We start from the raw sequence: 23,964 nt of genomic DNA on the forward strand, positions 1-23,964 counted from the left end.
ATTTTCAGAAAACTATTCATGTTTTACAGTGCAGTTATACTACTGAAACACCAGTGGACACTTAACTGAACAGACCCCACTTGTGAGGGCAGAATCAATGCTAGAGAGGGTTGGTGGTTCAAGTCTAGCTGAAGGAAATATCAGTGCAATAAATGGCCCAGTCAAATTTTGGGGTCTTTAGCTTTGTAGCGGGTTGAATTTCAATGTGGGTTTACCCCTATCCTCTGCACAGGTGATCAGGAACCACGCTATCCACCCCAGAATTCAATGTCTCTCAGAAACATAACAAGATACTTTACAGGCAATGGAGCTATTCACTGCTATTATATCGTTAAGCACAGCAGCCATTCACACACAGCAATATCCCATAAACAGAAATGAGATGAATGACTATTTAATCCATTGGTGGTTTGTTTGCTAAGGAATAGATGTTGACCAGAACAGCAGGAGCATTCCCTGCTCTTCTTCAAAGCATGCTATTATTTATCATTTACCTAATCATGGAGACAAGACCTCAGTTATCAGCATCTCCAGCAATGCTGCATTACTCCAGTACTGCACTGAAGTTTCAGCCCAGGTCATGTACTCAAGTCCTGGAGGGAGCTTGACTCCATTACTTTCTGACTATCAGATAAGTGTGATAACACTGAGTTAAGCTGGCACTATTAGAGCCACTTTCTGTCCCCTGTGATAGATGAATTTTCACCATGTTTATGCACATTGGCAGGCCTCAATGTCTCAAGTGTACTGTTTGCAATGAAATTCTCACAGCTAAATTTTAGGCAATAGTAAGAGCTCCGGATCCAGCTGGAGAGATGACAATCAATTCTAGAGAAATAAGCAGTCCACTACTCCTCCTTTTGCATGAAATTAAATGCCCATCATCATCTACAATGCACCTGGAAAAATCATTGGTAGCACCTTACAAATGGTGCACTTTGGCTCAGTTCATAGCACCCTCGCCTTTGAATCAGAGGGTTGTGGGTTCATGTCCCGCTCCCGGAAACCAAGAACTGTGATTGTACTCGAAAGAGTTGCAATCTGTGACTGTTGATAACTCGAAAGAGTTTCAGAATGTGCATACGTGAATTTATCTGATTGTAACAGATATTGTTGCTTATCATCCATTTCTAAATATCTTCAATTATTGTAACTCTAGAAACTAACATGATATGGGTTAAGATTTTATTTTTAGAATTCATAACGTAGCGGCAACCCAAAAGGTGAATGATTATAAAACACCAAAATAGTAAAATTATGATCATTATATTGGAAGACCTTCCCTAACAATGCTTATTTACATTAAAAACATCAAAACATAATCTGCTGTGTGAAAATCATTTAGTTAATGTTCAGAGGTACAAGAACATTCAGTTATTTTAAAACAAAAAACAATTTTGTCTGATATTTGGTACAGCTAAACACTTGGAGAAAAAAAACATAATAGTCTCTTTAGATTTATTTCTGGCAGGATTGATATCATGTATTCAACTTGGGGTTTCGTCCTTCAGGTTCATCAATTGCAGAAGATAATCCACCATCTGTCAAAAAAGAAACATTGCCCATTAATTGAGGACTGCTTAGAAGCGACAAGATGAATATCTTATTATTTTGTCCTTCTAACCCTTATTATTCAGTTACTAAATCTAGCAAAAAGGCAAAAATAGCAAATATTGACTCTTCTGTACTCTCCAATAGCACATTGGCTCTTTACGGTTCTCTGGCAAGACGAAGGGAGAAGCTCAGGTTTTTCCCCATAGTGAACTGCTCCACCTCGTGGCCAAACAGAAAATTTACACAGGCATCCAATATAGCAGAGAAACAACCTTGTAACCTGAATTCCTGCCTACAAAACAATCACATGACAATGATAAGAATAGAAAAGTTAATGAAAGATGAGAATGTAAAGAAATTGCAAAATAAAATAGCCCTCTAAACGCTAGATAGATTGAAACTAGTAGCATTCAGAGAGCCAAAATGAATTGCTTCAATCCTCAAACATGTATTGATGCCAAGGTATATACAGACGTACATCTCCCACAACCACGATACAACAAATCTGTACAATGGATTCACAAAATATGTATTAAATATAACAATTCAATTCAAAAATTTCCAGCACCTGTCATATTTTGCTTTATTTAACCTTCATCCTATTTCAGTCACTTGAGCATTCCTGATTCTAACTGCTCCACTGCTGATGACTGCGCTTTTAGTTGCATCGGCCCTAAGCTCTGGAATTCCGTCCATACACCTCTCCATCTCTACCTCACTTTCCTCCTTCAAGACACTCCTTAAAACCTACGTCTTTGACCGAGCTTTTGGTCATCTGACCTGATATCTGGCTTGATATTTTGTTTTACAAAGCTCCTCTGAATGGCCTTGGGACATTTTATTATAATATAGGTGCTATATAAATATAAGTTGTTATTAGCTGCCTACCATTACCATTAGATAAATGGCTTTTACACCATGACAGCACATCTGTACCAAGAAACAGTTTGTGGGGAGTCTGCGAACGCGATTGTCAAATTTGAAACCAGTTCTGCAGACATGTCAGTAGAAAGGATCTAGAATGGTACAGTAAGCACAAAGTAGGGGGTGCAAGTGGGAAGAACACAGAGAACCTAGCCAGATAGGAAAGAGAGAAAAAATGTAAAGAAATACTGAAAAACAACTTACTTACCTTAGTGTCCAGAACAAAGGAAGAAATCACAGTTCATTCCACAGCACCAGCCAATGGCCAAAGCCACTATAGACAGGCTGAAAGCATTTTTAAAAAATCATATATGCTCTTATTATCAATAAAATTTAGATTTACATTGACTTGTAATGTTACCTCACAAAGGTAACAATTAATTAGACCAGAAATCCCTTTTTGAGTGCCACAAGTATTTTTTTCTGATTTTTCACCTCTGCCAGGATATTGCGTGTCAGGGTGGGGGCACAGGAGGGAAGTAATTGAAGGTGGACATGTTGGTATGGGTGTAAATTGTACTCTGCTGGGATGTGACAGGCTCAATGGACCATCTATTTTCTCTTTCTGATCTTTTTCAGATGTGTACGTTTAAAATGTAAAATAGATTAGGCAGCATAACATTGTCATACAACTGAAGACAGCTTTTTTAAAGGGAAGAACAACTAAAGACAGATTTTTTTAAAGGGCAGACCTCCCAAATTTGACCTTGCTGGTTGCTAAGATATTGACTAATGATACTGATTGCTCACAGTAAAGTCAAATATTTCTCATAGCTAACATGATTCTACAAATCAAGTTCAACAAATCATTAGCTCTGCACTTGAACAACAATTAGGCTCTCAGCAACTATCTGAAAGAGAATTCCCCAGGAATAAGAAGTGAATAAAACTTGACTGCTTTTATTCTAGGATAACCTTTTCAGAGTAAGATTCAATGTTGTGCTGTAGTGGGTGTTGTTTCTGTTTTTCTGCCTTACTCCGTAGCATCTTTAGCTATGCTCAGTCACATCTCCTTAAGGCCAGAGGTGGTGGAATAGATCAACCTTACACAATCTACTTGTCTTTTGGCTTTGGACTGTAGTTCAGAAGTGAGTGGTAGGTTTCCGTTGAAGTAGGTCAATTAGCTGAATAGAGGTATGCAGGAAAACTAAATAACCAATTGTGACAAACAAGCTAAGCTTTCTTGAGGATTCACATGCAACCAGCCACTCTGCCTGTTCCACTTTTTCCCCTGTGTAGCTTACACGTCAAGTCAAAGAATTCTAACTAAAGACAGCCAGGTACTCATATCAGGTATAGGTGGAAAGCTAAGATCATAATCAATCTTCCCAAAGGAGTTACTGACAGGTTTTCTTTGTGCTCAAGACTGCAAATCTTTTATTTTTTGTATTAATTTGTGGGATGTGGTTGTTCCTGGCAAGGCACTTATTGCCCATCATTATTCAGAAGGCAAACTTCTTGAACAGCTGCAATCCGTGTGGTGTAGGTACAGCCACAATACTGTTTGGGAGGGAGTTCCACGATTCTGACCCAGCGTGACGAAGGACTGTTATAAATTTCCAAGTCAGGATAGTGTGTGACTTGATGGGGAACTTTCAGATGGTGGTATTCCCATGCACCTGCCTTTTCCTTCTAGGTGATAGAGATTGTGGGTTTGGCCGGTGTCGTCAAAGGAACCTTGCTGAGTTGCTGCAGTGCATCTTGTACACACTGTAGCCATGGTGGTGGAGGCAATGAATGTTTGAAGTGGTGATGCAAACAAGTAAAGGTCTTACTGTCCACTATCTAATTATCTTTAATCGCTTTTTGATAGAGTTGACTACTCCGTAGGCACTGGAGTTGTAAGCAAATTGAGTTAAATCATTTTTGAAGACATTATCTGTGGAACAAGCTGTTTAGGTGCTGTGAAAAGATAGACACATATTTGTCATGACTGATTAAGGAAGTTTGCATATGGTTCAACAACCTAAATAATATATTCCAAGAGCCCAGTTTACCAATGAGATCAGATTTTTAAAAAACGTACTGATCTGACTTTGAGCCAGACATTGAGGGAAGTGAACCTGCTGTACTTAGCAGGCCTGGGTTATATATGACTCCATGACATCAATGTAGCTAGCTCTTAACTGGCCGCTAAAGCTGCCTAGCACACCATTAAATTGTTAAAAAAAAAATCAGGGCTCTAAGGATGGGCAATAAATGCCAGTATTGCCAGTGACACCCCCAAACAAAGAATTTTTTTAAGTCATTATTTTTAGACAATTTTATGCATTTTGATGGAGATTTTGAGAATTGAGATTAACTTTCAGACTTTCATTAAATATACTGTTAGAAACTCCAATTGGCACAAGTGCATGTGATATTAGTCCATTGTTCTGAAGTTATGCCATCAGATTTAACTATCCTCCAAAACTCTTTGAAGTTTAGTTTATAATTATGGATATCTAAAGTGTTATAAGGTTTGTATCTTGAGAGAGATGATGGTAGAATCTTTCATGCTGGAAATTAATCAGGCAATATGCTTCCCTCCCCTTTTGCCTGAATTCCTCAATGTAATTGTGCAATCCAACATTTTTTTAGACAATGTTGCAATAGATCTTTGACTAAATATGAATCATTACCAATTAATAGATGTTTAGGTTAAATGTTGCACACTGCAGCATTGCATTAGGTATGTTTGGCCTGACCAAGGTCTAAATCACTTTGGCTGATAATACGGAATGAGAGACATAGAAGTGAGGTTTTTGAGTACAAGAATGAAGCACTGGAGTACCGGACTTTTGGGGAGTGAATTTGTCACAAATGTGCAAAGTTTTATATGTTTTGGGAATGTGTCTCTAATTTAAAGTAAACTGGAGGATTGAATGGGATTATATATTCTGGATTCTGCCTGACAACAAGTTTGGGTGGCTTGGATGTGAAAGGTTACAAGGGAGCCCTGGTTGTTTTACTGGAAAGAAGGTGCAAGATATTCACACCAGTAAACAATGACCTGAGCAGCTGTGTTGACAGTGGACAGACTGTTGGTTTCCAAGTCCCGTGGAGGTGTTAGGAATGTTAGGTTTTGTAAATAGGTATATTATTTAACTCCAAGATAGAATGGAGCTGTGGGGAGAGAGGGGTTGGGGAGGGGTGCCTAAAGATAGCTAATTAGCATTTCTGCCTCGATACAAAGCCCATATGATTCACATTCTCATGGAGATGGGCTTTAAGAGAGCAAGAGTCCAGAGGGAGCATTGCAGAGTCGGGTTGCAGATTTTCCTAAAAATATCACTGAACCTCATAGGCATGGACAGTGTGTAAGAATCTAAGGGAGCGAGAGAGAGAAGGCAGAGAGACAGAGGCAGCAAGACTATTGTTCACCACACAAATGCGGATGGAGCTCGCACTCAGTTAGAAGAGACCAAGCTTGCCTAGCTTTGGCAAGGTTGTGGGGTGGGGGGGTGGGGGGAGATGGGGGTGGTCTCCATGGTAACCCACACTGTTAAAGTTGGGGATTAGATGTTATCTGGCTGGAAAAGGAAAATGGTGCTAAGAATCACTTTGGGTTGGGTCCTGGAAAATGAAGTGTCCACTTAAGGGATGAAGTAAAGTATAACCGGTCATTCAAAATGTTAAATGGGAGATCTTTTCTTTAGTTTAGGGTATAAGTTGCCCACTGGAATAGTGTTTAGTCAATGTTCCTTTTAGATTGCGGCTTACAGTAAAAGTCTGAAAATTTGAAATCTTGTTGTGTGAACCTTTTGGCCATTCACTAGAAGTTCAAATTTCTTTTTAAAGTTATCAGTCTCTACAGGGATCATGACAAATTTTTGTGGATGTTCTACTGCTCTTCTGCCTAGCTTTGCCAAAAGAAGCACACAAATCCCAGTAAATTTACAAAGTAACCTCTCTGTAACCTCTGGGAAATCATCCCCTTGAACTTTTGCAATGTTATCCTAACAAGTAGTTAGACCATCAAAGGATGGTGGACAGAAAACTGTCTTCATAGGTCCTTCTTCATTCTTGAGAGATACATTTGTCCAAAAAAGGTCTTCAATTTGTGAAGGTTTGCCACCTCATGCTTGGAATAAACAGTGTCTGTGTTACAGCTTCAACTGAAAGAAATTATAATCAGGATAAATACAGCCTCATTTAACGCCTACTCCCTTAAGACACTGTAACTAATATTAAACAACTCAGAAATTGCAAAATCTGTAAGAGATGAAAGATTGCTACAAAGACCATGGATGCTTGTGAAATGTAATGACAATTTATGACTCTTGAGCATAAACGGTTGCCAGTTTGTCAACAGATATAACCACTCATGTCTGAAGCCAGATTCTTGTTCAAACAATGCTGCATATTTAGAACCATCTCTCATTCCTACACTAAAACTGGAATCCAATCCCTGGTAATTGATTCTAATGATTCTGTGCATAGTTAACACCAGATCCTCACCATTACCAATTCCAAAATAAATTACTCCTTAAATGACCATTCTGCAACAACTTGTATTTAGGCGGTGACCTTAACATTAAAAAAAAGTCCCAAGGCTCTTCACTACCAAAATTGTTATCAAGCAAAATTTGACTTAGTGGCACACAAGGAGATAATAGAGCAGATGACCAAAAACCTGCTCAAAAATTTTGGTTCTAAGGAGTGTCTTAATGGAGGAGCGAGAAGTAGAGAGATGGAAAGTTTTAGAGAGGGACTTCCAGAGCTTAGGGACTTGGCAGCTGAAGGCACAGCCGCCAATGGTGGAGCGATTAAAATTGAGAATGCTCAAGGGACCAGAGTTGGATGAGCTAAGATGTCTCATTGTGGAGAAGGCTGGAGGAGATTACAGAGCTCGAGAAGGGCGAAGGATTTGAAAACAAGAATGAGAGTTTTAAAATCGGGGCATAGCTTATCCAGGAGCCAATGTAGGTCAGTGAGCACAAGTGTAATAGGTGTATGGGACTTGGTGTGAGTTAGGACTAGGGCAACAGAGTTTTGAATAACCTCAAATGTATAGAGATTGAAACATGGGAAGCCAGATAGGAGAAGGTTGGACTAGGCAAGCCTAAAGGTAAGAAATGCATGGATGAGGGTTTCAGCAGTGGGCATGCTAAGGCAGGGGTAGAATTGGGCGTTGTTATGGAGGTAGAAATAGGCAGCCTTAATGCTGGCATGGCTATGTTGCTGGAGCTCACCTTGGAGTTAAGTATGTTATGAACAGCCTGGTTCAGTCTTAGATAGTTGCCAGGGCAATGGTTGAAGCCAGTGGCTAGGAAACAGAGTTTGCACTGGAGACTGAAAACAATAGTCTTGGTCTTCCTATGTTTGGTTGGAGGACATTTCTGCTCATCCAGTACTGGGTATTGGGTACACTGTCTGACCAGTTAGACAGTGGAGGGGTTGAGAGAGGTGGTGGTGAGGTAGAGCTGAGCATTGTCAGAGTACAAGTGGAAACTGACACTGTGTCTTCAGATGAAGTTGTGGAGGGGCAGCAAGTTGATGAAAGATATGAGGGCTACTAGGTTCCATATTTCTTGGTGGATGATGAGACAATTGGCCTTAATATGATCCATAATTGAATCCATCTCAGATACACATTTGTTCAACTACTAGGCATTCCATTCCCTCACCACCAATTCCCTCCCTCACCACGGCCACTGCTTCAGGCTGAACTAGACTCTTTGCAACCTCACCATTAGATGAGATTCCGATCCCTTTCCATCACAAAGACTGCCCAATTTCACCTCAGCACCATCACCTACCACTGATCCTGCCTCAGCTTTTCTGCTTTTCCAATGGTCCAATGTATGTGGAGTTAGGTTGCAGATCAGCAGTATTGATTGGCAGTACAGGCTCAAGGGGCGAACTGCCCGACTCCTGTTCAATATTGCTATGTTCTCCTGGCTGGCCTTCAACATTCCACCTTCCATAGCATTGAGCTCAATTAGAACCCTACTGCTTTTATCCTAACCTGCATCAAGCCCTAGTCACCTATCATCTCTGTGTTCGCTGACTTGCATTGGCTTTTGGTCCACCATGGTCTATATTTTAAAATTCTTAATCAAAGCCAGCATGTCAGTAGCTTGAAAAATAATGTAGGAATAAAATCACAACAAGCCTCAACTATAGAATACTTGGTAGCCCTATGTATCCCTGCAACCTTTATCCAAATGGCTGTTAATTTTGTCTCGGTTTATTGTTTTTTTTAAAAAGCTTCCCCGCCAACGGGGATTAAACTGACTGACTGTGGTTGCTGGCTTATCCTTGCATCTTTTTGTGGACCAGAGGATAACAATTGGAATTCTCCAGTCCTCTGGCACCATCCCTGCATCTTAGGAGAATCGGAGGATTAAGGCCAGTCCTTTGCAATTCCTTCCTTACTTCCCTTAATATCTTCAGATGCATCTCATCCAGTTCTGGTGATTTACTGATATCAAGCAACATCAAAAATCGAATTGGCCCCCTAGGGCACAGTGACAGAGAGATAATGATAGCTATCATTATCCATGTAGTGTGTCCCAATGAAACTGCCAAATGTGTAGAGGTATAACCAGACTTTGCTCAATACGAACCAAACTGAGACTGACACTCATTTCAATTACATCTTTATAGACTTCAGGGAGCCATATTTATCCTATCACCCAGAGCTAAATCTGAACCCTAGAACTGAAGAAAGAGTTCTAACCCACTATTCTGCCCAGTTCCCCCCCTCTCAATTCTCACCGTTCCAATTTTATAACTAGCATAACTGAAATACCTTTTTTATTATTTACCATTTGAGATTTTTTACTTTATGCCTGTCTATTTTCTTGGATGGACTTTCATGGATTGAGGACTGGTTCATGGATTGAGGATTGGTTAACGCACACAAGACAGAGAGTCAGAAGTAATGGGTCTTTTTTCAGGTTGGAAAGATGTAACTAATGGAGTGCCACAAGGATCAATCCTAGGACCTCAATTATGTACTACTTATATTAATGACTTGGAGGAGGGGGGCAGAATGTAATGTATCCAAATTTGCTGATGATACAAAAATAGGTGGGAAGGCATGTTGTAAGGAATCTGCAAGGGGATATAGTTGAGTGAGTGGGCAAAAACTTGGCAGATGGAGTTTAATGTAGGAAAGTGTGAGGTCATGCACTTTGGAAGGAAGAATCAAAAGGCAGACTACTACTTAAATGGAGAGAGACTCCAAAAAAGTAAAGCAAAGAGGGATCTGGATATTCTTGTGCATGAAACACAAAAAGTTAGCATGCAGGTGCAGCAAGTAATTAAGAAGGCAAATGGAATTTTGGCCTGTATTTCTAGGGGGTTGGAGTTTAAAAATAGGGAAGTCTTGTTACAACTGTACAGGGTGTTGGTGAGGCTGCACCTGGAGTAGTGTGCACAGTTTTGGTCCCCGTATTTAAGAAAGGATATACTGGCATTGGAAGCTGTTCAAAAGAGATTCATTGGGCCGATTCCTGGGATGAAGGGGTTGACTTATCAAGAATGGCTAAACAGGCCTTTATTTATTAGAGTTTAGAAGAATGAGGGGTGATCTTATTGAAACGTACAAGACTCTGAGGGGGCTTGACAGAGTAGATGCTGAGAAGATGTTTCCACTGGTGGGGGAATCTCGAACTAGGTGATATAGTTACAGAATAAGGAGGCACTCATTTAAAACTGAGATGCGAAGGAATTTCTTCTCTCAGAGGGTAGTGAATGCCTAGAATTCTCTACCTCAGAGAGTTGTGAAGACTAGATCACTGAAAGTATTTAAAGAGGTAGATAGATTTTTGAAATATTGGGGAGTTAAGGGCTATGAGGAGCTGGCATGAAAGAGGAGTTGAGGCCTGGGGCAGATCAGCCATGATCTTATTGAATGGTGGGGCAGGCTTGAGGGACCAAATGGCTTAATCCTGCTCCTATTTCTTATGTCCTTATGTTCATTATTTAAGGAGATCATAAAAGGCAACATTGTTCTTCGCTCCCTTATTTTAACAAAAATACTAGAATAAAATAAAATAAAGGAAGGAACTCTATGACTGGAGAAAAATAGATCCCTTAACATTCAGTTGTATTGCAACAGTTCTAAATTTTTGTCTTTGACCTCTCTTGCTCAGAAAAAAAAACTTTCTTCCATTCAGCCTGTGTTAGATTAAAGGGGTCCAACATTCTAGAGGAAGTGTAATGAAGTGGAATTCCTTTTGCCCTCACCAAAATATTGGGATCAGGTTATCATCATATTCAGGGAAGGCAGTCTGGCCTGGGTACTCATCCCAAAGGCAAGGAGAGAAAGTAGAGCAACCAGGGAAGGACCAAAGAAACTGGAGCTAAAACAAATTCTAAAAAGCAAAAGAGTTACATAGTAAAAGCAATAAATAGTAAATAGTAAAAAGGCAGTAAAAGGAAGTTTGGGCATGGAGGCAGGGGGTGTATAGCTGAGGTGTTGATGAAGAAGATGGTGTCAAAGTTGAAGAAGAGGCAGTTAAGACACTGTATGGGCTAAAAATTGATTAAGAGGATTATTAGCTCAGCTGGCTGTACTTAAAATTGATAAGTCCCCAGAATTGGATGAGATGCATCCAAGGATGCTAGGGGAAGTAAGAGTGGAAATTGTAGAGGCATTGGCTTCAAGCTTCTAATCCTCCTTAGGTAAAGGGGTGGTGCCAAGGACTGGAGAATTCCAATTGTTATCCCCTTGTTTGCAAAAGGGTGTAAGGATGAGCCCAGAAACTACAGGCCAGTCAGTTTAACCTCAGGTGGTGGGAAATCTTTTAAAAAAGATAATCCGAGACAAAATTAACAGTCACTTGGACAAATGTGGATTAATTCATGAACGCGAGCATGGATTAGTTAAAGGAAAATCACAGAGATCATTGATGAGCGTAATGCTGTTGATGTGGTGTGTATGGGTTTCCAAAAGAAATTGATAAAGTATCACGTTACAATCTTGCCAGCAAAGTAAAAGCCTGTGGAATAAAAGGGAAGTAGCAGCATGTTTTGCTGAGTGACAGCAAACAAGAGAGTAGTTGTTTTTCAGGCTGCGTGCAGGAAGGTATAAAATGGCGTTTACCAAAGCTTGTTATTAGGACCACTGCTTTTATTGATCTATATTAATAACATAGACTTGGGTGGACAGGGCACAACTTCAAAATTTGCAGGTGACACAAATCTTGGAAGTGTTGTGAACTGTGAGGTGGATAGTGTTAAACTTCAGGAGGACATGGGCTGGTGGAATGGATGGACAAGTAGCAGATGAAATTTAATTCAGAGAAGTGTAAAGTGATTCATTTTGGTAGGAAGAACAAGGAGAGGCTTTAGAAAATAAACTATACAGTTCTAAAGCGAGTGTCAGAGCAGAGGGACCTTGGGCTATTTATACACCAAATGGTTGAAGGTTGAGAAAGTGGTAAATAAAGCATATGAGATCCTGGGTTTTAGAAGTAAGGGCATAGATTACACAACCAAGAAAATAATGGTGAATCTTTATAAAACACTGGTTTAGCCTCAACCTGAATTTCATGTCTGATTGTGGACACCACACTTTAGGAAGGATTAGAAGGCATTAGAACCAGTCCAGAAAAGATTTACGAGAATGGTTCCAGGGATGAGGAAGTTCAGTTGCATGGATAGATTGGAGAAGCTGGTGGAGAAGAGAAGGTTAAGAGGAGCTTTGATAGAGGTGTTCAAAATCATGAGGGGTCTGAACAGATTAGGCAGGGAGAAACTATTCGCATTGGCAGAAGGACAAAGAACCAGAGGGTGAATGGCAAAAGAACCAAAGGCAACCTGAGGAAAAACTTAGTTATGCAGTGAGTGGTTAGGATCTGGAATGCACTGCCTGAGGGTGTGGTGGGGGCAGATTCAATTGTGGCTTTCAAAAGGGAATTGTAAAATTGCCTGAAGAGAAAAAAATTGTACGATAAGGGCATGGGCGTTGAGACTAGCTGACTTGCTCTTGCAGAGAGCTGACATGCGCATGATGGGCCAGTTGGCCTCTTTCTTTATTGTAACCAATTTATGATTCTATGAGAAAAATGCACAGTCTCAGCAAGGATCAATTATTTTTTACCTGCGGTTCTTCTTGAGGACTTAAAGAACTGTTGCCGACATCAGCAGCTAAGAATTCTTCTGAATATTTATCAGCACTGTTGGTTTACCTACACCATATGGACTGCAATGGTTCAAGAAGATGGTTTTTCAAGGGCAATTAGGGGTGGACAACAAATGCTGGTCTTGCCAGCAATGCTCACATCCCATGAAATAATTTTTTAAAAGCTTATAAGAACACACTGGATGTAATTATCAGGGCAGCCCCTTGATGTGCCAGGTGGGGGTGTTTAGGTTTTTTTATTCTTTCATGGGATGTGGGCGTCGTTGGCTAGGCCAGCATTTATTGCCCATCCCTGCTTACCCTTGCACTGCCACCTTCTTGAACTGCTGCAGTCCATGTACCATATAATATACTTGCATTGAAGATGGTACAGCAAAGGTTCACTAGATTTGTCCCTGGGTTGAGGGGGTTGCCCTATGATGAGAGGTTGAGTAAGTTGGGCCTATATTCTCTGGAGTTTAGAAGAATGAGAGGCAATCTCATTGAAACCTACAAAATTCTGAGGGGGCTTGATAAGGTAGATGCTGAGAGATTGATTCCACTGGTCAGGGAATCTAAAATATGGGGGCACAATCTCAGGATAAAGGACTGATCATTTAGGGCTGAGATGAGGAGAAATTACTTCACTCAAAGGATTGTGAATCTTTGGAATTCTCGACCCCAGAGGGTCGTGGATGCTCCATCGTTAAATATATTTAAGGCTGGGATGAACAGATTTTTGGTCTCTCAGGGAATTAAGGGTTATGAGGAGCAGGCAGGAAAATGGAGTTGAAGCCCAAGATCAGCCATGTTTGTATTGAATGGAAGAGCAGGCTCGATGTTCAATATGGTCTACTCCTGCTCCTATTTCATGTGTTCTTGCATGTGGTGCAGGTACATCTACAGTGCTGTTAGGGAGGGAGTTCCAGAATTGTAACCAGCAACAGTGAAGGAATGGCGATATATTTCCAAGTCAGGATGGTGCGTGACTTGGAGGGGAACTTGCAGGTGGTGGTGTTCCCATGCATCTACAGTCTTTATCCTTCTTGGTGGGAGAGGTCACAGGTTTGGAAGGTGCTGTCGATGGAGCCTTTGTACAAATGCAGTGCATTTGTAGATTGTAAGCACTGCTGCTACTGTGTGTTGGTGTGGAGGGAGTGAATGTTGAAGATGGTGGATGGGGTTCCAATCAAGTGGGCTGCTTTGTCCTGGATGGTGTTGAGTTTCTCAGTGTTGTTGGAGCTGTACTCATCCAGGCAAGTGGAGAGTATTCCATCACACTCCTGATTTGTGCCTTGTAGATGGTGATCAAGGCGTTGGGATTCAGGAGATGAGTTACTTGCCACAGAATTCCCAGCCTCTGACCTCTTCCTGTCGCCACAGTATTTATATAGCTGCTCCAGTTCAGTTTTATAGTCAATGGTAACCCCCAAGATGATGATAGTGTGGGATTCAGTGATGATAATGCCATTGAATGTCAAGGAAAGATAGTTGATTCTCTCTTGTTGGAGATGGTCATTGCCTGGCACTTGTCTGGCATGAATGTTACTTGCCACTTATCAGCCCAAGCCTGAATGTTGCCCAGGTCTTGCTGAATATGGGCACAAGCTGCTTCAGTATCTGAGGAGTCGTGAATGGTACTGAACATTGTGCAATCATCAGCAAACATCCCCACTTCTGACCTTATGATGGAGAGAAGGCCATTGATGAAGCAGCTGAAGATGGTTACGTCTACTCACTACCCTGAGGAATTCCTGTAGTGATGTCCTGGGATTGACATGATCGACCTCAAACAACCACAACCATTTACCTTTGTGCTAGGTATGACTCCATCCAATGGAGAGTTTTCCCCCTGATTTCCATTGACTCCAGCTTTGCTGGGGCCCCGTCATGCCACACTCGGTCAAATGCAGCCTTTATGTCAAAGGGCAGTTACTCTCACCTCATCTCGGGAGTTCAGCTCTTTTGTCTGTGTTTTGAACCAAGGCAGTAATGAAGCCAGGAGCTGAATGGCCCTGGCGGAACCCAAACTGAACGTCAGTGAGCAGGTTATTGCTGAGTAAGTGTCACTTGCTAGCACTGTCAACAATCCATTCCATAACTTTGCTGATGATCGAGAGTAGACTGATGGGGTGGTAATTGACCGGGTTGGATTTGCCCTGCTTTTTGCTCACAGGATATACCTGGGCAGTTTTTCACATTGCTAGGTAGATGCCAGTGTTGTAGTTGTGCTGGAACAGTATGCTTCTTAAACTTGTTCTTACACAACTAGATTTCAAATAACATTTTATATGGGCCTACATTTCAACAGCTGAGTATACCACAATTCTAATCTCCCTCAACTCAGGAATGTCAGCCTCAATGCTTGTGTTTAAGAATTGAAATACATAGGGGTAGAATTTCTGCAGGGGTTCCCTTCCCTGCCATCCCACCATAACTTTGACAAGATTAGCAGAAACCCCAGTGAACGAGATAAACAGTTCCACCAATTTTCCACTGAAGTTACAGTGGGAGGATACAAAAAAATGGTTGTTTTTATCATTTCTTTTCATCAGTACTTTTCCCCTTTCAGAGTGTACTATTGTGCCACAAGCTCCTGCCATTTCCTACACCCTTTGTGATTTTCAAAAAAGATTTAAGTATTTTCTTGAACCAGCAGGGAAACAGTATTTAGCTTTATTGAGGTTTGATTATTCTCATCTAAAATGGCCTTGCCCCTCCCTATCTCTGCAACTTCCTGCAGCCCTACAAACCTTTGCGATCTGTGATCAGCAGTCCTCCAAATTTGGTCTCTTGCGCATCCCTGATTTTAATCACTCCACCATTGACGGCCATGCGTTCAGCCGTCAAGGGTCGAAGCTCTGGAATTCCTTCCCCAAACCTTCCTGCCTCTCTAACTCTCTTTCCACCTTGAGATGCTTCTTAAAACTCACCTGCTTGACCAAGATTTGTTCACCTAGCTAAATGCCTGCTTATGTGGTTTGTTGTCAAATTTTGTTTGCTAATACTCCTGTGGAGCCTCTTGAAAAGTTTTACTCAGTTAAAGGAATTATATAAATGCAAGTGGTTGTTGTCTGTTGTTGTTACACATTGCATAGATATAATTCCTATAGAGCACATCATAGGAAATCATACCTGACAACATCTAAATCGAATATTTTTTACTTCCTTCAATGTTCTCCATTTCCTTCCAATGGAAGTAAATATTTCTATGGACGTAGTCCATTCTCCATCACCTAGCAAAATAGCTGTTTTTCATGTCTAAACTATATATTGGTTGTTGATCTGCTATTCCCACACAAGGAGCATCATAGCCGAGCAGGTCCTCTACCTGATGTGGCCTTTCTAGAGGAATCAATACATCGCAATCAGGAACAAAAATCCTAGATGATGTTCCCTAGTTCAGAAAGGCTGAGTGCAGCTCTTGTGTCCCACTATCTATAGTGGCAATTACCCAACTCACGATTATCAGGGACTGAACTAGTGACATATTGCTCTTTATGATTAGTTACACATTCTCTAACTAATCCTTCAGGAGAATTCTCCATTTTTAAAAAAAAGTGGGGTTTTGTATACTTGCCCCTTTGGAGTCTTCGTTAGTTGTCTGCCATGGTTTCTTGTTAAATATTGGAAAGTGTTCCCTTGTTTGCTGGACCTTTCTGGATTTTGCTTCCTCCAACAAGCTTAAGAAATTCTTTGCCATCTCAGCCCATTGCAGATCACCTTCTGGCTCCTTAGCTTTTTCTGACAGAACTGGATGCACCATGTTGTCACTGTTGGCATAGCCATAAAGGCCATCGTCAATGCTTTTTTTCCCCATCAAGTGACCTTTAAAAAAAACAAGGAGATTTATACTTAAACTTGAAGCACCACATAAGCATGATAATCAGAATTTTTTTTTCTAACTAGAATTACTTTGGCTTCAGGATCTTTCACCAGAAGCATGGGACATAGGATACGTTTACATTAACATGGGTGACTCCGTGGCTTCAATTCTTTAAACAGAGTTAAACACTATTAGCTATGAAAGCAATAGGTATTTTTAAAATCCTAACCATGCGTCACTCCATTATAAACAAATAATGGACAAATTGTGGCAGTTTTACTTAAATCTTAATTACCCAATTCCTACCAAAGAACCACTAAGAAGTCTACTGAAAGAATCCCAAACACCCAGAAATCAACTCTTTTTTATTCATTCGTGCTATGTGAACATCGCTGGCATAGCCAGCATTAATTGTCTTTGAGAAGCTGGTGGTGAGCCAACTTCTTGAACGACTGCAGTTCATGTGGTAGTAGGTACACCCACAGTGCTGATAGGAAGGGAGTTCCAGGATTTTGACCCAGCGACAGTGAGGGAACAGGAATATATTTCCAAGTCAGGATGGTGTGTAACTTGGTGGGGAACTTGCAGGTGGTGGTGTTCCCATGTGCCCATTACTCTTGTTTTTCTAGGCTGTAGAGTTTGCAGGTTTGGAAGGAGCTCTCGAAGGAGCCTTGGTGAGTTGCTGAATTGCATTTTGTAGATAAAGGGGAGAAAACCGCTGCCACTGTGCACTGGTGGTGGAGGGCGTGAACGTTTAAAATGGCAGATGGGCTGCTATTCAAATGGGCTGCTCAGTACTGGATGGTGTCAAGCTTCTTCAGTGTTATTGGAGCTGCACTCATCCAGACAAGTCAATGTGCCTTGTAAATGGCAGATAGGATTTGGGGAGTCAGAACAAAGTTACCTAGCACAGAATTCCCAGCCTTTGATCTGCTGTTATAGTATTCATACTGAATGGCTGAACCAATTAAATTTCTAGCCAATGGCAAACCCCCAGGATGTCGATAGCGATGATATTGCAGTTGAATGTCATGGGGAGAAGGTCAGATTTTCTCTTGTTGGAGATGGTCATTGCCTGGCAGATGTGTTACTGACCACATAACATCCCATGCCTGAAGTTGTACAAGTCTTACTGCCTTTGACTGCTTCAGCATCTGAGGAGTGGTGAACAGTACTGAACACTGTCCAGTCATCACCGAATGTCCCTTCTTCTAAACTTATGGAGAGCATGTAATTGATGAAGCAACTGAAGATGATTGGGCCTAGGTCTTGAGAAACTCCCTTAGCAGTGTCCTGGGACTGAGATGAATGGTTTCCAACAACCACAACCATCTTCCTTTGTGTTAGGTATAACTCCGAACAGCGGAGAATGTTTCCCCAATTCCCATTGACTTAAATTTTGTTCAGGCTTCTCGTTGCTACACTTGCTCAAATGCTGCCTTAAAATGAAGGTTTGTCGCTCTCACACCACTTCTGGAATTGGGCCTTTTGTCCATGTTTGGACCAAGACTGTAATGAGGTCTGGAGCCAAGTGGCCCTGGTGGAAACTCTTTCGAGTTATCAACAGTCACAGATTGCAACTCTTTCGAGTACAATCACAGTTCTTGGTTTCCGGGAGTGGGACATGAACCCACAACCCTCTGATTCAAAGGCGAGGGTGCTATGAACTAATTGCTGTGTAAGTGATGCTTGATAGCACTGTCAATGGCACATTCCATCACTTTGCTGATCATTGAGAGTAGACTGGTGGAGCAGTAATTGACGATTTGGATTTGTCCTTCCTTTTTTGGACAGGACATAATCTGAGCATTGTTGGGTAGATGCCAGAGCTGTAGCTGTACTGGGATACTCAGATCAAATCAAAGCCCTGCAATCCAACCACATCCAGCCATGAATGGTGGTGGATAATTAAACAACTAATCAGAAGAGGAGGCTCCACAAACTTCCCTGTGGTCAATGATGGGGGAACCCAGCACATCAGTGTAAAAGGCAATGCTGAAGCATTTGCAACCATCTTCAGCCAGAAATGCCAAGCAAATGATCCATCTCGACCTCTTCCTGTGGTCCCCAGCATTATGAATGTCAGTTTTAAGCCAATTCTATTCACCCCACATACTATCAAGAAATGCCAGAAGGTATTGGATATAACAAAGGCTATGGGCTCTGACAACAACTTACATGTCGCTAACATATAACAACAAATTATATAAAGCAGTTCTTGCTTCTTAGAATGCATAGCAGTCAATCAGCATTGAAAGAAAGGTTTATGTCTTAGCTGTAACCCTTCATCAGAATTGCCTGCTGCAGATTTCCGGCATTTCCTCTTTTTATTTACAATTCTCAGCATTTCTGAGTCATTTTTTAACCCCACTTTTCCTTCTGCATATGAGGCAAAATTGCATTTTTTTCTAGTTACAAGCAACCAGCTGAAACACTTCAACAAAAGGGGAACTTCTTCCTTGATGTGTGCGGCTGTTTTGTTGGTAGATGGTCCTTTACAGTAAAATGGGAACTATCATTTTCTGCACATCTTGGGCTCTGAAACAATTACAAAAATTCAATACTGGCAATACAGGGCTGTGTCCATTTTGCTCAAGAATAGCAATTTTTTGGCCTAGCATACTAGCACATCATTGGAGTTCAACAAATACAGTCCAAATACAAGGACTGCTGAATGCCATTGTAAATTTTCTAGCATTGAATCAAGATAACATACTATGCAGAAGAGGTAACAATGAAGCAGTGTGTTCATTGGTTGACAGCTCTACCACATCTGTATTCAGAATGTCTGAGGCAGGCTGGCGTAGGTTCCCCCATTGGTTTGTAAGAAAGATTTTGCATTTGCAAAGCACCTTTTCACACCTTCAGCTGGTTCCAAAGTGCTTCACAGCAGATACATTACTTTTGAAGCGCAATCACTGCTGCTACCTTACTGAGCATGATAGCAAGATAAATAACCAGCCAGTCTATTTTGCTGGTATTGATTGTGGGTATAATTAATACAAATTAAGAACTGTAGCAAAAAGTGTAGGAAAACCAAACATTAAGCAAAGTAAATTCGTGTAAATCCAGCCCGTACTGGACACAGACAGCACAGAAATGCTGTTAATGAGACACAATTCACAATGTCGCCGAGAGAATTGCTTGATTGAAAAAGAGGGAAAAAGAGAGTCAGTAGTGATACTTTTTTGACGTCGAGTTCCACCAGAAAGGACTCGATGGGATCTCAATAGCGCTATTGACCGAGCCTGTAAACCTCTCACTGCGGTTAACAGATCGATCTGTTATTACAAGCATTAACAAAAGGTGGCGCAAGACGATCACCAAACAAAAAACCCTGTAATAGTGGGGTGCAATTGTGAAGCTTTTTAAGGATCAGGTCAAAATCGAATGTGATAATGTGCAAAATATGTGTAATTCATGTAACCGATAAAGCAGAATTGCATCATTTGCACGTTTAAGATTGCGAACTACTCTGTAGTTTAGGCTTTAGGCTTCGGAAATTTGGCGTGAATGCAGGAAATAGAGGAAAAAGCGATGCTTTCCAAATAAATTTTACGCGGATAATTAGATAGCTGAGTTTGTTGACATGCGGGCGATGGTTGGGTCCAGTTGTCTCACTAGCAAAATATAAAAACAAAAAACTGCGGATGCTGGAAATCCAAAACAAAAACAGAATTACCTGGAAGGGTCATGAGGACTCGAAACGTCAACTCTTCTCCGCCGATGCTGCCAGACCTGCTGAGTTTTTTCCGGGTAATTCTGTTTTTGTTTTGTCTCACTAGCAAAGCCTGAGTTACTATAGCAAAGGTATGCTACTTTCCAACGACCCGTGGACGGTTCCGCTTCTATCCCGCGTTCTCGTTTTGCAGAGACATTGAAATTACCATCGTACTTGGTCACACTTTTGGCATTGGCGCAATAGCAGCTATAGGGGATAGATATTGACTACAAACTGAATAATTGAATCTTAGAAAGGGAAAGAAATGTAATGAGTACAACAACGCCTAAAAGAAACCACAGCTTCCATTTTACTCGAGAATATATCTCTTTTTTTCTTGCAGTGTTCTTTACTTTGAAGGAAGGACAAACAAATTAGACTAAGAGCTGCCAGAGAAGGAAGTAGGTAGAACACAGCATTGCCTGCTGTGTAACAGGTTGGACCAGATAGATCACAGGATTATTCAACCTGTTGGATCTTCGTGTCCTCAGGTGGCCTGTGGCCCGATTAAACCTTTCACTAACGACACCTCCGAATTTCATTATTCGCCCCAATCCTTTGCACTCGTTTGGAAAACTTAACGCAGAAAGCGCTCGGTTAAACATACCTGTAGATGCAACGTGCTGTACGACCGGGCGCCAAAAACAAGCAAGCATCCCAACAATCAGCGGGGAGGCAAATCTGCTCACAAGGGTGCAAAAAGGGACAAAGTTCTCCCGGATGAGAGACAGCAGACAAACAAATGAACACACCCGGAATAAAGCGCCATCCGTTTGTCGTGAAATTTTAAAAAATGCCTTTTTCAAAAATCGCGCTTTGCACTTATAATAAAATTCAAGTGACGAGTCCGATCCAGCGACATGTGGAGACGGTGGGGCAGGGGGGTGGAATACTCCTGTAATCATTTACCCAGTCCCACATTCAATGGAGAAAAAGACGCGAAATGATAACGACTGCGGAGACAATAAGGGAATTCAATGCCTGGTTTGCCTCTTGAATGAACGGCTCATTTCTCGAACCGAGTACATTTTCACACGTTAATGACAAACAGAGCTGCACCATTGAAAGTCAATACTCACCCACCGCCCAGTGACTGCCCCTGGGGAACATCTTCGTCAAACTGCCTTGATTTTCAACAGGAGCTGCGAGCCCATAGTGGACCTTAGAACTTGTAACACTTAAGACTATCAGAGAAAAGAGCAAACGGTGTTTCCATAAAATAAATTCAGACCCCATCTCACCCTAGTAGCACACGAATCGCCCTCCCTCTCTGACCCTCTTGCACTGAAACTGCCTGGAATGGTTCAGAAGCTGTTTTCCCCCCCACTCTTCACTTACAATAGATGGTCTCTGCTTCCCCTTCAAGTGTGGGTGCAATTTATATGAAACTATGACGAAATCGCGGGTAGCTGACAAAATTAACTTAGCTGACGATCGCTTACGTGAACATTTCTGAATAGTATATATAAATCAAGGGTCACGTTATCATCCATCTGTATCTTGGAGTGATTTATTCTGAGTTGTATCTCCCAGCACATTGGCATCATGCTTCTAAGGAGGGGGGGGGGGGGGTGGAAATTCGCAAATTGATCGAGATCTTCCTACCGTGATGAAAGAAGGCGGTGGAAAAACGCAAGGGCTGTGTACATTTTTGGTTCAATGTCCTTTATTAAATCCACAGTAAACAGCCACTAAAGATCCTTGCATATAATATTGTTAACAGGTGCTCGACTCGTGTAAAAAAAAACAGGCTATATCTATTAAACACTCTTTCGGACTGCTAGCGATATGCCCACATTCTGGAGACAGTGCTGATAAGGAATCCTGGGTCGTTCGCGGTTTATTTACCCCAATAACTTAATGGCCAGAGATGTATCATTTACCAACACCTGCAGCGAAACCCAAACAAAGCGGAGAGCCTCGTCCGCCCCACTGTAAACCAAACCCTGCGGGAGTTCAGAGGAAGGCCATCCCGCCTGTCTGGTTCTCTCAGTTCAATTTCCTGGAAAATATCTTGGACCATGAAATGGTCCTTTATTCTTTAATTTTGATTTTTCTACCTTAGTTGTCACACATTCCCCGTGCCTTGCTCCTTTTCTTAAAATTCTGTTAACCTTCCCTTGTGTTTTTAATTGCCTCATTATTAACCACCACCCTCCCCCCCTCCACCCCACCCGCTTGCTCGTTTCTAGTTTGTTTTTCATTCATTATTCCCGGGTCGTCTACATTTTTTTCAGCCGCATTGTACTGATGTTTAAATGATGGCTTATTTAAACAGCGCAGATAATGTGAAAGTTCCTTTAATCCTAAATTGGTGGCGACTTTAATCGCACAAAGATATTCTCCATACTTATTAATATAGTAACAATTTTCGGAAGTCATTACAGCATGAATCTGAACGACCATTGTCTCCCGTCCAAATCTGCCAAGCAATCATTTTGAAATTGAACTTTAATCAGTTGAGTGTTAGAGTGTCGGGAACTCGCGCAATTCCCAGATATCCGGGGTGATTTGTGTTTTTATTATTTTCTAGTATTTTATGAGCTTTCCTCCCTCCTGTTTTTTTTCCCCAGGTGGAGATAACCGTTCACCGGTTTCCAGATTTACCTGTCTGAGTAATTCAGATGTTGTACATTTACTCCTGAATCACCCCATCTTGAGTCAACTCACACAGTAAACAACTCTCTGCAGCTAAAACAGAAAATACACAACAGGTCAACCAGGAGCCCAAAGGAGAAAAACAAAAAAAGGGTGAATGTTTTAGGGTGGACCCGTTCCTCAGAGTTGGCCCCAGCTCAATGGGGGCAGCCTCATTTTCCCCTCAGATCCTGGCTGACCCGCTTTGTATCTTCAGCATTTGGAAGGTGCCCCTTGCGAATTTTTCGACCTTATTAATATAGCAATCAGCAAACAATTACTTTGAAATTGAGGGCTAACCTATCGAGTAAGCAGTTCTATTTTACCCTTTATAACTTTTACATTCTGCCTCCTGGTTTACATTGTCTTTCCTTCCCACATTTTCTTCATGCAGTGACAGAGGTTGCTTGGCGGGTTCCCCACACAAGGCTCAACCAAGGGTGGGGGAGGCACTGTATTCGACAGCACTAAAATCCACTCTAATCGTCAACCGCTCGGTCTATGAAGATTTCAATCCAACATTCTGTTTACTCTTCTTACTAAGTTGAGAGCTGAAAATAGTAGCCTAGCTCCGTGCAGTGAGCAAATCAGTTTTTGCAGCTCTTTGACTCCAGCAACAGTTTGCACTAAACGAGGGGCGAAGTAGTAGTAATTTCAGGCTCGGGAATGTGGCGCTATTATTCGTCCCGTTAAGACTGAGTGAAATTCACAGGTGCCTTTAAAGACGAACATTCAGTAGAATCAAAGAATAGTGCAGTACGGGAGGCCATTCGGCCCATCGCGCCTGCACTGGGCATAGTGTTGTCGAATTAGGAATGGTGAGGCCCCGGGGCATAATTTCTGCATGCAACATCTGCAAATAGCACCTCAATGGTGCAGTGATCCACTGGGAGGGAGGGAGCTTCATAATCGGAAGAAACGTTATGGATTTTGCAAACATTCCGCTGCCTTGAGCGTCCGGTTCAATTTAGCGCCGTCTATCCATCGGCTCAATTTAACCAACTCACCCCCCACCCCAAAAAAAGTTTCCGCTACCAGTTGCGAAGTTTTCCTCCTCACGTTCGTAAACCTTCTCCGAAAGGTTACACTTGGGGGTAGAATTTCCACGGCGGTTCTTAAGTCTCCCGTCGTGATTTCGGTAAAAGAATCCGGAGAAACACGGTTGGGAGAGGGAGTGGGGAGGTGAATTTCCCCCGAGGTTCTCCCGCTTGCCCCGGTCTGCCGGTTGATGATGGTATTGGCTGA

At 41.7% G+C, this 23,964-nt stretch overlaps 1 protein-coding gene across 3 annotated transcripts; it reads right to left on the minus strand.

The window, feature by feature from the left end:
- Window positions 1–1,168: 1,168 nt before the first annotated feature.
- grp (gastrin-releasing peptide) lies at window positions 1,169–22,221 on the minus strand. 3 transcript variants are annotated; one of them, XM_078559354.1, is made up of 3 exons: window positions 21,162–22,221; window positions 16,116–16,363; window positions 1,169–1,541 (listed from the first exon to the last, which is right to left on the minus strand). In XM_078559354.1, exons 1-3 carry the CDS (start codon window positions 21,316–21,318, stop codon window positions 1,488–1,490), a joined length of 459 nt encoding a protein of 152 aa, XP_078415480.1. In that variant the 5' UTR covers window positions 21,319–22,221; the 3' UTR covers window positions 1,169–1,487. The 3 variants fall into 3 exon arrangements, with proteins under 3 accessions (XP_078415480.1, XP_078415437.1, XP_078415559.1); XM_078559311.1 differs by having other exon boundaries at window positions 20,690–21,169; XM_078559433.1 differs by lacking the exon at window positions 21,162–22,221 and adding an exon at window positions 20,044–20,449.
- Between the last annotated feature and the right edge of the window lie 1,743 nt (window positions 22,222–23,964).

Source organism: Cetorhinus maximus, chromosome 1, assembly GCF_964194155.1.
Source record: "Cetorhinus maximus chromosome 1, sCetMax3.hap1.1, whole genome shotgun sequence".
NCBI classification, from domain to species: Eukaryota; Metazoa; Chordata; class Chondrichthyes; order Lamniformes; family Cetorhinidae; genus Cetorhinus; species Cetorhinus maximus.

Excerpts from the sequence above, each read along its gene's own strand:
- grp (XM_078559311.1), bottom strand. The coding sequence starts at position 20,987 with ATGATTACAGGAGTATTCCACCCCCCTGCCCCACCGTCTCCACATGTC. Across the intron at positions 16,364-20,689 it reads ACAGCACGTTGCATCTACAG|GTCACTTGATGGGGAAAAAA; the intron begins GTATGTTTAACC and ends TTTTTTTTAAAG. Across the intron at positions 1,542-16,115 it reads CTAACGAAGACTCCAAAGGG|ATGGTGGATTATCTTCTGCA; the intron begins GCAAGTATACAA and ends CTTTTTTGACAG.